Source organism: Centropristis striata, chromosome 9, assembly GCF_030273125.1.
Source record: "Centropristis striata isolate RG_2023a ecotype Rhode Island chromosome 9, C.striata_1.0, whole genome shotgun sequence".
In the NCBI taxonomy this organism is placed as follows: Eukaryota; Metazoa; Chordata; class Actinopteri; order Perciformes; family Serranidae; genus Centropristis; species Centropristis striata.
The window spans coordinates 31,053,963-31,069,090 of NC_081525.1; the positions used below are offsets into that span (position 1 = coordinate 31,053,963).

The 15,128-nt window shown below is 39.2% G+C and overlaps 1 protein-coding gene across 1 annotated transcript in view; it reads right to left on the reverse strand.

Annotated features, from left to right (window-relative positions):
* Window positions 1-797: 797 nt before the first annotated feature.
* Window positions 798-15,128, reverse strand: part of LOC131977690 (ankyrin repeat domain-containing protein 13C) — a 40,309-nt gene continuing 25,978 nt past the window's right edge. The window contains exons 7-13 of the mRNA XM_059341111.1: window positions 13,384-13,528; window positions 10,805-10,936; window positions 9,821-9,982; window positions 5,397-5,476; window positions 4,688-4,786; window positions 3,711-3,811; window positions 798-3,597 (exon numbers count right to left, since the gene is read on the reverse strand). Coding sequence (XP_059197094.1) covers window positions 3,467-3,597; window positions 3,711-3,811; window positions 4,688-4,786; window positions 5,397-5,476; window positions 9,821-9,982; window positions 10,805-10,936; window positions 13,384-13,528 — 850 coding nt within the window. The 3' untranslated portion in view covers window positions 798-3,466. The remainder of the gene's footprint in view (window positions 3,598-3,710; window positions 3,812-4,687; window positions 4,787-5,396; window positions 5,477-9,820; window positions 9,983-10,804; window positions 10,937-13,383; window positions 13,529-15,128) is intronic.

The following is a 15,128-nucleotide window of genomic DNA, read 5'->3' on the forward strand; positions in this document are numbered from 1 at the left end:
GGTAGTATGTCTTTTTTGGGGGGTTTTGGACATTGCATAATATGGTGTTTTTCTGTAATTTCTGGCCATATTCTGCCCTGTTTATCAACAGACTATAAATAACCCATTTTAAGTGTATTTAAGCATTTTAATATTTGACTATTTTTGACAAAATTTGACATGCTTTCGCATGACTTTTTTGAGGGAGTCATTTTTGGACATCCCAGAATATGGTGTTTTCTATCATTTCTGGCCATATTATGCTCTAACATGTTTCAACAGATTATAATTTACCCATTTTAAGCATTTTTAAGAAACTTTAAAATTTGACAATTTTTTTCACAAAAATCAGCATGCTATAGTATGACTTTTTTTAAGGGGTTATTTTTGCACATCCCATAATGTTATTAGTTGCATATGTGCTTGTCTATAGCTATTGTGTATTTTTGAGCTATTTACACTAAATATCAGAACAAAATGTCATTGTAGGTAAACAGTAAATTGGTCTATACTATGGCGCTTTTAATGAAATTTTGACGACATACTATGCAATAACATTTGTGATATTTTAACAACATACTATACTATGACGTTTTTTAAGATTACATACAATTCTATGACATTTTTATCAAATTTTGACAAACTATACTTGCTGTTTTTATGGAAATTTGATAACAGACTATATACTATGACATGTTTAATGAAAGTGTATATTGACATTGTTGATGAAAATATTTCTCTGTCATCTCTTCTCACCAATTGAAAGGTTTCAATCAGTAACACATTATGGGTGTAAAAAAACATGGGAGGCCACTCTTAGATATGTGGAATTTTTATTTTAGTACATTTTATATGAAAATAGTGTCGCAGACTTATACAACAGTTTTTGCTGTACAATGGACATGATGACGAATGATGAATTTCCTCCTTAAAACATGGACAATTCAAGCAGCTTAAAACAGGAAGGAGCTTGAAATAAAATGTAAAGCGTTACGTCAGTGAGGAGGCACACTTACAATAATGTTAGCTGCACTTGCCTGTATGGAGGAATGCAATATGAAATATTAAATGTACTGTACCCTATTTGGTTGTTCTGATACTGAAGATGGATATAAAAAAGCGTGTGTAGAAGCTCACAATTTGAGCCGCCACCTCTGTGTATTACACTCTCATTTTAAACTCCAGGAGCAGGCGAGTCAGCAAACAAACATGAGCATAATACCTGTTGACATTATTAAGAGCTCATAAACCATAGCAGCATCTATAAGCACTCATAAGAGTTTAACTTCCTCCAGTCAACACCTGGAGCTCGGTGCTTTGTGCTTTTCACCCTGTGGAGATGATTGTTTGTTCAACACGTGGAGGAGGTTCAAAAGGTTTATCAGATATAGCCGAAAGGGAAATAATGACAGAAGAATTAAGAGATTCATTTGTCCTTTAAAACATGACAATTATGTACAAAAATAGCAACTGCCACCATGTTACAAATCAACAAACTCTCATTTAACTTGTGACGCTACATAAAAAAAAAAAATCCACAACTCTTCCTCTCGTAGAGGACATCTTTAACTCGTCAGCACAAAGAATAAGAAAGAGAACATAAAAGACAAAAGCTCATAAAACATGTATTTACATACTGTGCAGGGGAAAGCCTGGTTCTTGTTATGGTGTAAAAATGGCATGAATGTTGTCATCAGTCTTTCATTCCCTAATATCTACTCACTCTCCAGTCCCCAGTTCTTCTCTTTTAGCACGATTGTACAGTTTGTTACATACTTTACAAAGGTACATCATTACATCATTACTTACACACGCTGCCACTCCCAATAAACTAAACGAAAAAACTTTGTGGTACCATAAAAACTGCAGCATTTCTAGCGTTGTCTCGAAGAAACTATAATAATTCAAAAGCAGGAATAAAAGTTGAGTATCACAAAAATCAGTGTTTATGAACTCAACTGAACATAGAGGGCTGTAGTGGTTCTAAATAGTGCCTAAAGTTCAGTGATGCTACTCCATGCCCATTAAAATCAATGTTACAAACACACACACACACTTACATACAATTTAAAAGGGATAGTTCAGGTGTTTTGAAGTGGATTTGTATGAGATACTTATCCAAAGTCAGTGTATTATCTACTTTAGATTTGTTTGGAGAAGCAGGCAGGAGAACCGGGCAGAAGCCAAGTAATGTACTGCTTTGGACAGGTGCAGCAATTTAAATGCAATCTATATTAAGATAGATTAAGATATAAGATATATATCTTTCTGACAGAGGACTGAAGCTTATATCCATTTTTGCTCTAATCAAAGCAACCAGATTCTTTTGACAAAAAATGTCCTTTTATCTCAGAGAACACAGGTGGGGCACCGCTGCCTCGATTGGTTAGCTAGTTTGTGTGATTGTTTGACTTTTTTTGTTTTAAAGGGTCCACCAAAGTCACACAACAAACGTAACAATCAAGGCAACTACTCCCGAGTTCTGCCAGGTAAAATCACTGTTTTTATCAAATTAGTCTGGTGGCTTTGAGAGTAGCTACTAGCATTGAAAATATTCTAAATAAACTGATATTGATATTTTTAAGTGGCTGCTGCTCTGTCCACAGCAGTATCATGCATAACTTCCATGTCCTGACTACTACTCCAAACAGGGAGCACACTGAACTCAAGTACCTCATTCAACTCCACTTGAAAAAAAAATCCAAACTCTCCCTTTACAAAATTCTGCAAAAATCGATAGATGCCATTAGACAGCATTTTCCAAACTGATTTTCAGTGTTGTGAATATGAACACTTTAGAAGAAGGGGGAGAGTGTAAAGTTCTTATTCTCACTCATCATTCACCTGTACAACAGGTGTGCATTAGATTCGATACAATTTTAGGTCTCATTGATCTCAGATCTACTATCACAAATCTTAAAAAGTCTGCTCAGGCAGAAAAAAAGTTAAAATGTATTTTTTGTGAAATTCCTCCTCAACATCTCACACAGTAATATCAGTGCTGTACTACAGGTCAGTTAAACACATTCCCTTTATAAACATTACTTACATACTTAAATACATAGCATCAACTGAACTGGTCGTCTGTCTTCTACTTATACCCCAAATACAGTAAAACTCACCCGCTCTGCTGACACTCTTTTAAACTTCAATGCCCTCTCACTGACGAGACAGAGTTAGTTACACTTCTTGCCTCGGCTGATCAATTAAACCAGATCTGAAGGTGAGAGTAAAAACCTGCAACACTGAGCTTCAAAACACTTCACGAGAGGAGACGTGGACCTCTCTGCCACAGTGGGCCTCCACCAGCTTTGATGACGCCGTTTAAAGTCCTGTGTGTCAAACTGTGGTCGTCTTGTTGCAGTTTGTGTTCAGGGTTGGGATGGACGATGGAAATCTGCTGTTCTCTTCTCTCCATTTTTCAGTTTGTAATTCAAAAAGTATGTTTTGTAGCATAATGTTGTATGTTTGTTTCCGGCTTGAGAGGTTAAAGGTCAGGGAAGCGGCTTGGGTCTTCTTTATAGTCGTTGGGAATGGTAAAAATGGACTGATCAAACTCATCGTAGCGAAACTCCTGAAAGGTCACAGTGGCTGTGATCGTAGGAAAGACAGGGATGTCTGCAGGGAGACGAGCAGAAATTACTGATTGGGTCTTTGGAAATCTTACAGGCATGCTTTCATTTCTCTCCATATATTAAATGAGTTGGAGAAATTAAATAACATCGACTTACCTAGTTTGACAGGAAAGCCAGGGGGGAGCTTCATCTGAACAAACTCCCTGAGTTTATTAAAGTGCTTGAAGGGTGCGATCACCTCGAGGACATTCAGTAACCTGGCAGAGAACAAAAACAAACGGTTACACGTCACTAGCAACAAAAAAACATATAGCTAAAATTAATACAAATTATAAGTAAAAATGATTCTTTACATTCTTAGATTTTGCCACATGCAGGTATTTGTTTATAATTGTTTATTTCAATAATCAGTACAACAGTATTAAAGCTGGGGTAAGTGATTTTCTGGGAAAAAGGCAAATTTTCTCTCCATCTTTGAACCGCTTTGCTAATATTGATGCATGTTTTATTGCAATTATTATCAGACTAGTAAATAAGTTGAAGTAAATCCATCCCCCTTTTTGTTAGGGTTGTTTAGCAGTGTTGGCAGTTATTGCTAGTGCTGGAATAGCAACTTTGAATCAAACTTTCCCCATCTGAAGGGACATTTTTAGAACAGCCAAAGTTCGGGGTTTTTCTAAAAATAAATTCTAGAAATGTTCATAAGCCTGAAAATGGATTCAAGAGGAGGTAAAAAAGTGTAGCTTTCTCTCAGACCACTTGATTTACAAGAAACTGGCAGGTTATTATGAAAATTGTTCCAAATGACACCAAATAAAACAGCCTACCCAAGCTTTAACTAACAATATGCTATGTATAGCACATAGCATTTAGGCTCCACAGGACAGAACTGGTAAATTTTGCTAATAACCATTCAGAAATTAGAAAATAAAAATATGAACTCTAAGCTTTTTAAGAACGAAAGACAAAAGTGAAACCAGTGTTAAATGTTAAGAAAATAATAAATTTAAACTAAAACTTTTCCTGTCATTTGCACCAATTAGTAATTTCACTTTTTATCATCAATCACACAGATTTTTTGGCTGCATGCTTCTTAACAACAGTCTGAATGCCGAGAGAAAGAAGAGACTCACGATTCGATGCCCAGAGGGAAGTCTTGACTCATGGCTATCGTGGCTTTGAAGTTTTTCTTGCTCTCTTTGCAGACCAGCTCTCTTCCCAGATGAGGAGCTCTGAGTGGAGAGAGAAACGACAACCTGTCACAATGTAATCTCAAGAAGAAGAGCGCACAGCTTTTTATTATGCAGAAATCTTTCACTCTTTCAAATGTTAAAAAAAAGTGATGAAAAATTTCTTCTCTTTTTTTAGAATCTAATTTTATTAATTTCTGTGGTTCGTCATAGTTAGGTGTCTGGAAGTACATCAAAACAACAAAAATAAAAAAATAGCAATTTCAGAATTTCATCAATATCAGAGTTTCATAGTATTTAATCAAAATCAAAGTTACTAGAATTTCATCTGTCTTATTACATTCAATGCTTCCCTCAATACTAATAATTGGTTATACAGACCCACCCATACCACCCCACCCCCCCACCCAAACTACCCTTCCATAACCCCCACCTACCCCACACCACACCCATAAACCCACCCACCCGCACCGGATAGAGCTGAAAACACCTAGTGCACAAGACTACTCTTTCTCAATGCTGGTCCACATTCAAGACCGGACACACACACACGACAAAAAGAGGGGGAAACTAAAATAGTGGTCAGAAATGTAGTTCCTGCAGTCACATAAAATGTGTCTTTGAATGTTCTGGTTTCCTCTATAAAACCTACTTTCCGTTGTCAGCAGTAATGTATTCCTCCCAGGATATAGTGTTGGGTGAAGGGGCAGTTAGAGATTGCCTCCTCGTCGGCTAAAGAGAGAAAACAAAAACAATGTGTTAAGAAGAAAACGACTACATATTAAAAAAACACAACATTAAAAACAATAGTTCAAATCCACAAGATGATGTCAGACAAGCATCATGAAACAGAATAATGTTCCTTTTATATATTCTGGTGCTACAAAGTGAAATAAGCTTCTTGCACAACCCACAAGCATACCAATATCATTCGGATTTCTTGACTTTTTATTGTCATATTTAAAAGCTGTTGTGTTGGGATGTGGCATGTCGTGTTCAGCTGTCTCCATTTTTTTGTGGCAAGGATGGAAATAAAAACATGATGCCTTATACATTTGTACTACTGTATTTGAATTCTGTCAACTAAACTACTCTAAATAATTCCTTAATTTACTGAGAATAGTTCAAGTTTAACACAGGTGTTATTGAAACCTAGTAGATGACTATTTCTGCTCAACAGCAAATATGACAAAAGTCACATAAAGACCTGAGTTAAGAACTAAGTGGAATTATTATAGTTGTTTTAAAAATTGTATTTAATCAGTCTGTCTTGATGTATTCCCACAGATCGATGACGTTCACAGTACCGGCCACTAGAGGGCGCCGACGCATCACTAAACACACAGTAACCTTTGTTTGGCCTTTTCAGCCTCACACACAAAGACAAATGAATGACTGTAATTTAGTGAACCACTAACCATCTGTTACCTGAGACGTGAAACTATTCACAGAAAGTCATTTAATCTAGTTTCGTCCTCACTTCCTGAAAAGCAATGTTTCTGCTCTTAATCCTTTTTACACCCACAGCATTAAATTACTAAAAATACAGTAAAAAAATATTTAATATATTAAGTTACAGCACAAGAATCTTATAAACGTAGGAACCTAAAACACTGAGGATGAGCCGTTTCTGTATGTATTTCGTGGGAGTGTTCACTACCGTTTTACAGCTGTGGCTCTTATCTAAGGTCAATCCTTTTTTATCATTTAGTCATTTTGAAAGGTTTATACTTTCTTTTCATCTGCAGCACTTTCCCCTCTGCTGGCCTCCATTTACTGGCTCCCTGTAAGTTTTAGGATTGATTTTAAGATTTCATTGTTTGCCTACAAATCATTAAATGGGCGAACTCCAACCTGTTTATCTGAACTTTTACAACTCCACCTCCCATCAAGGTCATTCAGGTCTGCTGACCAGTTGCTTCTGGTTGTCTTAAAGGTACATTTTCAAACATTTCAGCACCTTACAGCTGTGGGAAATGACATATTACTTCAGAGTAAAAATCAACTAATGGTGTGGCCAACAAAATCCTATTAGTGTAAGAATGTATTTAGTCCAGAACAGTCTTTTTACAGATGATACAAATTAAAAGAGAACACAAAGTTTAATGTTCTAAATGTTTCACCTGTTTGTAGGTAGGGCTGGGCAATATATCAACATAAAAGATATATCGATATATTTTTAAATGTGATATGGAATTAGACCACATCGAATATATATTGTTATAGTTCAAATTTGCACTGTGATCCTTGCTCCAGGCAAGCTGCAGCTTTTTTTAAGATATTGTTTTATTTAAATGTGCACTTTATGGCGCTTTGATTAAAAAAAAAATATATTTAAAAAAAAGGTACTCCTGTTGTTATACAGTATTTATGTTCACTTAAACAAATGGTCTCAATAAAACTACTTATGACATGTCATGTTTAGCTTTGACTTTGACTGAACATTTGCTCTCACTTTGCAATAAAAATATCGGGATATATATCGTATATTGATTTTCAGCCTAAATATATCGGGATATGACTTTTGGTCTATATCGCCCAGCCCTACTTGTAGGTGACCTGGCATCCTATAGAAGCAACATTTTAAGCACTTTATTCAAAACCAAACCTGTAAAACACCACATTAGAAGTGTCTTCAGGGATTTCCAGCACCTGTAGGAGCCCTGCACATTGAGCAGAAGAAGCTTCCTGAGGAAAATTATCTCACCTTGGCCTTCTTAAATAAACTCTCACTCTGAAGGAGAACTCTAAGTTTATTTTAAGGTTGAACTAACTGCTTGTGCTGACCCTGAATTAGAACTGAACTCCATCCTGTTTCTTCTAAAATGAACTTGCTGTTCTTGCCAACCTTCACACTGAATCAAAGCAGCTGACCTCGCTTTTGTAAGCCGTGGTTAAATAAGGCAAGTAGGGCAGAATAATGTGGAAAATTGTTGTGGATGACGAGACACCTGCCTGTGCCAAGAGTCGGCCGTGTGTACTGTGAATACGAATGGAGACGGTATCTTGGTTCTCCTTGGTTCCCACTTACGCTGCTATGCAGTCATCACATGAATGTTTTGGTGTTTCGTGATGGGCTGCGGCCTCGCTAAGTGTTCGCTCTCACAGTGCGTGTATCAGCTCTGCCGTGTTGTTGTGACGAGGACAGAGTACACACAGCCGGCCCAGGCTCTGATCTGCTGGTATGCCAGTCCCACCCCTCCATCATTCCATCATTCCATGGCACCGGGGGTTTTAGCCTTCATCCATGTGATCAATAGTGTCGAGCCCTGTTCAAAAGCCCCCCACCCTTCCCTGTGTCCACCGGCGCAGAGCTAACCCGATCTCCTCCGTCGTGGTAAACAAGTCTACGTTGCAGCAGCTGCTTATTTTCCTCTCGCCCACTTTCCACGGATCATTTTCCGCTGGAGTTGAAGGAGAAACTGTTTCCACATCGACACAAAGACCCACAAAAACACTGCTTTTTCACTTTAGTGGGCACTGATTCAAAAGAGTATAAATAGACAGACAACAGAGGACACTGTGATGAGACAAAGCCCAGCACAGAACAACAGGGAGTTGACAAAAACACAACAGAGCAGTTAAAAGGCATCCATTGAGTGTTGAGAGGCTTTGACTCCACTGTGTGACGGGCTCCATTGTCAGTGTTTAGACAAGGGCTTGCTAAGCAAACTCTGGAACATACTAGAGTGAGGGGATGGAGGGTGAGAGACTCATCCCTGTGAGTGTGAAGGTGCAGCTTTGTTACTCTCACCACTAGGTGGCAGTGCTGGGACTCAAGTCCATGCATAGTGGATGAGGAGTGAGGGTGGACCTCTCAGTGATCAGGGGGCAGCTTTTCATTCCGTTTTCATGTCCGAAACAAATAAAACATCAAAGAAACAACTGCTGGGAGTTGGACAGGAATGTTTCAATAAACCATGCAAAAGCTGATTGACCAGAGTCTGGCAGGAAGTCCATGCTGTTTCGACAGTGTTTATCTTTGCACAGACACAGTAGGGAGAACTGTGAGGTTTATTTTGTCTGAAGCTTGTGTCCTACCCCAAGGTTCCAGCGGGACAGGACAGTTTCAGGACTGGACTGGTGGTTACGCTGCAGGTGTAAGTAAACAGGAAGTTTATCGACAGAGCAAAGCTCCAAATGGTTCTTATGTTTACTATGAAGTTCCCCGCAGTGAGTCACAAATTCCATTTTAATGTGCATCTTTGCTCTAAGCGTCCAGCTGCACATCATTATTTATTTATTGACCTGTTTAACCAGGTTGTGTTGATACAGCTTGATTACTGAATGAGAACCTGTGAGCAAATAAACCGGAGGGGATATGTAGATCAACTGTACAAACCTGTAGAACTCAGTCAGTAGTAATTGTCAGTGCAGAAAGGTACATACAGGGTGATATTTCCACCACGGGAACTTTTTGAGGAACTCAGAAACTAAATGTGCATTTCCACAAGAGGAAATAGGGACTACATTTAGTTCATTTAAATTATTTCAGGTGTAAAACCCTTAGTTCCTACTCCAGGGTTAGTACTTTATGATTCAGACATTTGTGGTGCTTCATGTGACTGATAGTGCAGAGAATCACTCTGAACTTATGTGATAAATATATGTAACATTTCCTCTTTTGTGAACCCACCAGAGTGTTGTTTTGTGTTTTTAGGCTATAATTTGCCTAATCTTCAAGGATCTACAGATCCTGTGAAATTTTAAATAGAAATACAGGAGAGGGGCTTTTAGTTCCTGGTGTAGTTCCTGGAACATTTTAGTCAAAAGGGTCAGTCAGTTTTTAAATTTACAGTATCCTGATCTGTTATTTACTGCCAGAGGCTGAAAACACTGGATACCCTTATGCTGCTGAACTGTCAGTAACAAAACAGCACTGAGGAAGTCAGTAAATATTCTGTCTTTTTTTTTTTTTTTTAAATATCAAGGTTAATGTTATGTCATATTGGCTCCCATGTAATGTCGTGTTATCAACAATCAAGTTAAAAGCACCGATCTATGAGAGGATGTTTGTGATGAAGCCATAAAACATCCAACCAAGTGACCATCAGCCGTATTCGAAGCCCGTCTCACCTCAAAGTTCTGCTCGATGAGATTCCCTCCTTTGCTGAGGCTCTCCATGATGGCTTTGTTCCTCAAGATGTCCTCCTCGCTCAGATGCTCCCGTCTCTTCCTGGACTCCAGCACCAGGCCGTTCACAGAGTAGAAATCTGCCAGAAAGTTTCCCACGCGCTCCTGGAGGCAGAAGAAAGAGTTAGATAAGAACCCCCCCCTGCTGAGTCACCAATTTCCCTTTTAAACACATGTCAAAAAGGACAAAAGAGCGAGAGGACAGAAAGCAATAGCCCCCTCTGTGTTGTTGTTTGACTCTGTGCCTATCACTGTGGCTCCTTCTTGCGGTTATCACTGATTTATTTACTGTCTTTCCTGCCTGGTGGGGGAGATGTAGCGCAGGAAATATGAGCAGGAAAACAATGAACAGCAGAACTGTAAATCTGAAACACAAGTTATATTCTGAAAGAGAAAAGGCTTATAGGGTGAGATAACAAGAAGACACAGAGAAACACCATTTACAGCTCAGGGTAACAACACAGAACCATAGAAAAACGCAAGCAGGGTCTCATTCAGTCCAGACATGTCCAAGTATTCCTCATTTATCTGCACTACTTTACTTTGCATGGATCAATATCTCTCCGTCAGAGCAGTTCCCAGACCAGACCAAATATTTTATGGCTTTTAAGTTTGTACATTTTCTTCGGGTCAAAGAGGTCAACAGTCTGAGTTCATTTGGAGGAAAAAAGCTTCAAAGCATCATATTGTCCAATATACATTCTCATATACTGTATGTCTCTGTACCTTCCATTTCCTGTCTTACCCAGATAATTGTTAAAATTCCCAACTTTCTGTCTGGGTCATACTACTAAAAATTCCAGAAATTCCACATCCAGGTGAAGCCCTGTGACCCTCAGCTGACTTTGGAAAAGCTGATATGTTTGGTGGGGGTAATAAGAATATAAGAACGACCACAACACAACAACAACAATAATGGACACTGACCGTCTTGTCCTCTCTGAACAGCCAGCCGGTCTGTGCTCTGGAGAAGGTGATGGACTTGGTGGAGAGAGTGGCCGAGTACACGTCGCTGCTCATCAGAATGTCCACTTCCTCCTCCGTCTCCATCTCCGACTCCTGAACATAAAGGACGGTGTCAGAAAACTACAGAGGCACCAACAAGCAGGGACACTCAGCATGAGGTGAAAAGCAGCAATACTTTAATCAGGACAAGAATAGAATAGAATAGAATTCTTTATTGTCATTGCACAAAAATACAACAAAATTGGATGGCAGTCATCTTGCTGCTTATAGATTAAAAATAAACAGATATGGGGCGTTCCCAGTGGCACACCTGGTAGAGCGCGTACCACAGAGGCCCAGTCCTCGTAAGCGGGCGGCCCGGGTTCGAATCCGGCTTGGAGCCCTTTCCCGCATGTCTTCCCCTCTGTCTCCCCCTTTCACTCTCAATATCTCTCTCTCTCAATAAAATGCTACAAAATGCCCAAAAAAATATCTTTAAAAAAAATAATAAATAAATAAATAAATAGATATAAAAACAAAAAAGAGTTCTAACATAATACAAGACAAAATAACACATACATGTCCAGCTATTCACAGACATTCACAGACAGCCCCCTCTCTACCCTCCCATATTCCCACATACATTCTCTAGTGCATGTTTTTAAAGTGGGTAGAATGAGAAAAGTGCATAAAGTGCATACAGTCCGACACTAAAACCAGATATTTTGAGCCTCACGACTGATAAAGCTGTGAAGCTGTGAGAAAAGCAAAATTATCAGTATGTTCTTTTTAGAGCAAGACCAATGTTGGCCTACTGCGCACATATCAGTTTCTTATCTGTATGGGAATATACTATATGTTTTCTAATATGATGCTATCTGACCATGGCTATGCTTGTGACTGACTGACTGATCACACTTTGTTCAGGGGGCGGGGCTGCTCATCTGCTGTCCTCTTCTACGTTCGCAGTGTACGCCCTTTTTAAAACTTGTTTTCATTGGTCTCATAAGGACAGTGCTTTTACCTGACTAATTTAATTTTAAAAGTAATTATTAGGGCAAGCACTGAGTGGTGCAAAAGTGATATTGTTCCTTTTGGCATGCAACGCCCTCCTGATGGGCCTGCAAGACTGAACAGTAGAACCGCTTCAGATGATCCAGAACGCGGCGGCGAGCCTGGTCTACAACCAGCCAGAAAGGTCACATGTCACACCGCTGCTCATTGAGCTCCTGTTGCAGCCCGCATCAAATTCAAATCTCTAATGCTGGCTTAAAAAGTTGCCTCCGGTACTGCACCCAGCTACTTGAAGGCCCTGATACAGACATATGCTACCTCACGACCGTTGAGCTCTTCCAATGAACGGCGCCTGGCTCTGCCCCCCGTTGGTCCAAGGCAATCCAGACTCTTTGTGTTTCTGGTTCCCCGCTGGTGGAACACACTACCAGTTCCTACCAGAACAGTGGCGTCCCTCTCTACCTTTAAAAACCTCCTGAAGACCCAGCTCTTCAGAGAGCATCTTCTCTCCTAGCACCACACCACAATTCTACTCCTTAAAGAATCCTCACTAGCACTTATGCTGCACTAATGGCTCTTATTGCACTATACCTTCCCTTTTTTTCTTTGAGCCGCTTTGGATAAAAGCATCTGCTAAATGACTAAATGTAAATGTAAATTTTTCCCCGGTTTATTATATTATATATTATATATATATATATATATATATATATATATATATATATATATATATATATATTATAAGCGTTTTCTTATTTGTTTGTATTATTGAGACAAAAGCATACTAACGACAAATATCCAAATATTCACATTATAAACCTTCCTGTTACACATTGCCCACAAAACCACAGAATGGCATTGACCAAATGCGGTCAGCCGAAGACTAACTTTTGACCTACCGTAGTCTTGTTACAGAACATATAATGCAGAAAACAACATTTGGGTATTTTGGATATTATGGTATTAACACATAATTAAAAGTGACAGGCAGTAACTTGTGGGACTACTGAGAAAGTTCTTTATTTAAGAATGCAGTCTTTTGTGTACTTGGTGGTTATATCTGCGAACAATAGAAAAATTCACTGTATACAGCTGTTATATTGGTATCAAAATTTTTCCTCTAAAATCTCAAAAAAACCATATCAGTCAGGCCCTAGTTCTTTGAATAATTAAATTAAACGATTGGGTTGATTTACGGAAAATTGAACTATTTTGACACTCAAACAATGGTCATTTTAAGCAAAACATAGCCTCTAAAATGTGGGCATTTGTTGCTTTTCTTTGTCTCAGGTGACAGTGAACTAAACATTTTTGAGCCTTAAACTGTTAATTGGACAAATATTTGAATATGTCTCTGAAAGAATATGAAGCAATTTTAACTATTTTCTGACATTATGTAGACAAAACCATGAATCGAGAGAATATTTGGTAGGTGGAATCAACGATGAAGTCATTATTTTCCCTAAATGTGGGTTGTAATGAACATTGCAGGCTTTAGGGGCTGCAAGTGAGTGTTTCGGTTTTGTCTCAGCGTGTGTCTCACAGACCTCGTGGTGTATCCGCTGGTAGACTTTCTGTTCGTTGTCGAGCACAACAAAAGACTCGGAGGGGATGGCGTTGCCGTTGAAGATGAAACTGAGGTCCCCGCGCTGACACTTCATGTCTGTGAAGTCAATCAGGGTCGTGTCCAATCTAAACACACGTGATACAGAGAGCAGGTTTAGTGTGGAAACTTCACGTACATGGAAGGAGAAGACGGCCACACATGGAAAAGGAAACGGAGGAAGAAAGCAAAAGAGCTGCATTGAGTTTAAGTTTGGCCACCACTCAGACACCAGCAAACACCGTGTCAAAACTGTAAGCAAAAAGAAAAAAAAAACTGTGATGGACGTCACACCTTTGCTCTGAGAGTTTAGAGACAATGTGTATGGTAATCATTGCCATGGGAGACCAACTGCACATTTCAAGAATCTTTTTTTCATTCACTTTGTCAAAGTGGGTAGTTTTGGAATGAGGCACGACAGCAAAGAGAATAGCAGATCTGTTTGTGAAGACCAGACACAAAGTGGTAGGTGCTATGGGTAGGTATGACAGGCCTGACACACGGGAGCACCAGAATGTAAATGAGCTTGCTGTGGCAGGTTTTTTTCCTTCACTTTCTCTCACTCGCTTTTTTTTCTCTCCCTGCAACTCCGGGATAATAAGAGGGCATTTTGAATACCAAATTAGACAGCCAGGAGCAGTTTTGGAGAATAATGACAAGCTCCACATCAAGGATATCTCATACAGTAACAGCACAGAGACACAAACACATTTTATGGGCTGAGTTCATTCTTCAAATAGATGTAGTTGATGTGTTGTGATACCCAAATATAGAAGCATGCGTGTGTGTGTGCTGGATAAAGGGCTGCCCTGGTTTGTCGCACATATAACCCAGAAAGTCCAAGTGTTGATGTCTGCAGTGGAAGCTGAACCTCGAGGCGGCTGAGCGCTGCCTGCTGTTACTTTTTGCCCACGAGGCGATGAAACACAGCAGAGTGGATTCTTTCTGTAGATTCATTGCTGCGACTTTGTGTCAGCGTGCGTCACAGTGTGACGAATTTCTGCTGACACCCTTTGTAAGAGAGCTAGGAAGCACATTACTGTAACTCTCCTTCTATGAGGCTCTGATTTAAATTGAAACAGATGTAAAAAAAAAAAAAAAAAAATCTTTGCACGGAGGCATCAGTTTCCGTTCAGCGTCCTCACACTGCCGGGCACTGATTTCACACTCTAGTTAACCAAACTAGGTTGAGGGGAGAAACGGGGAGGTAGAAAGAGAGGAGAAAGAGGAGAGATTGTTACATGCTGCACAAGATGACAGATGAATTAGTTAGACTCAATGTAACGAAAAAAGGTTTTCTCAAAGAAGGTTAAAGGTTTAGTTGGATGTGGTTCCATAAGTTGACGTTTTCTTGTATATTTTGACTCAAGACTGAAAGCCCTGTTAAGGTAGATGAAGGAGATACTGAAGCCATTATCTATGCTCTCTTCAATGCCACATGACTCCATTGGCAAAAACTATAATTTTACCTTGAAGAACATGGAAGTTTTTATTGCTGCCTCAATCACTTAGTTTCTTTGTGTTATTGTGTGATTTTGATGAATCCAAACTAACCCTTTAAAAAGCAAAAGTTACACAATAACACAAAGAAACTAAGTGATCGAGGCAGCTGTAGAGCAGTAACTCCTGTGTTCTGCAAGGTAAAGTTACTTTTTTTGTCAGTGGAGTCTGGTGGCTTTATAGAGATAA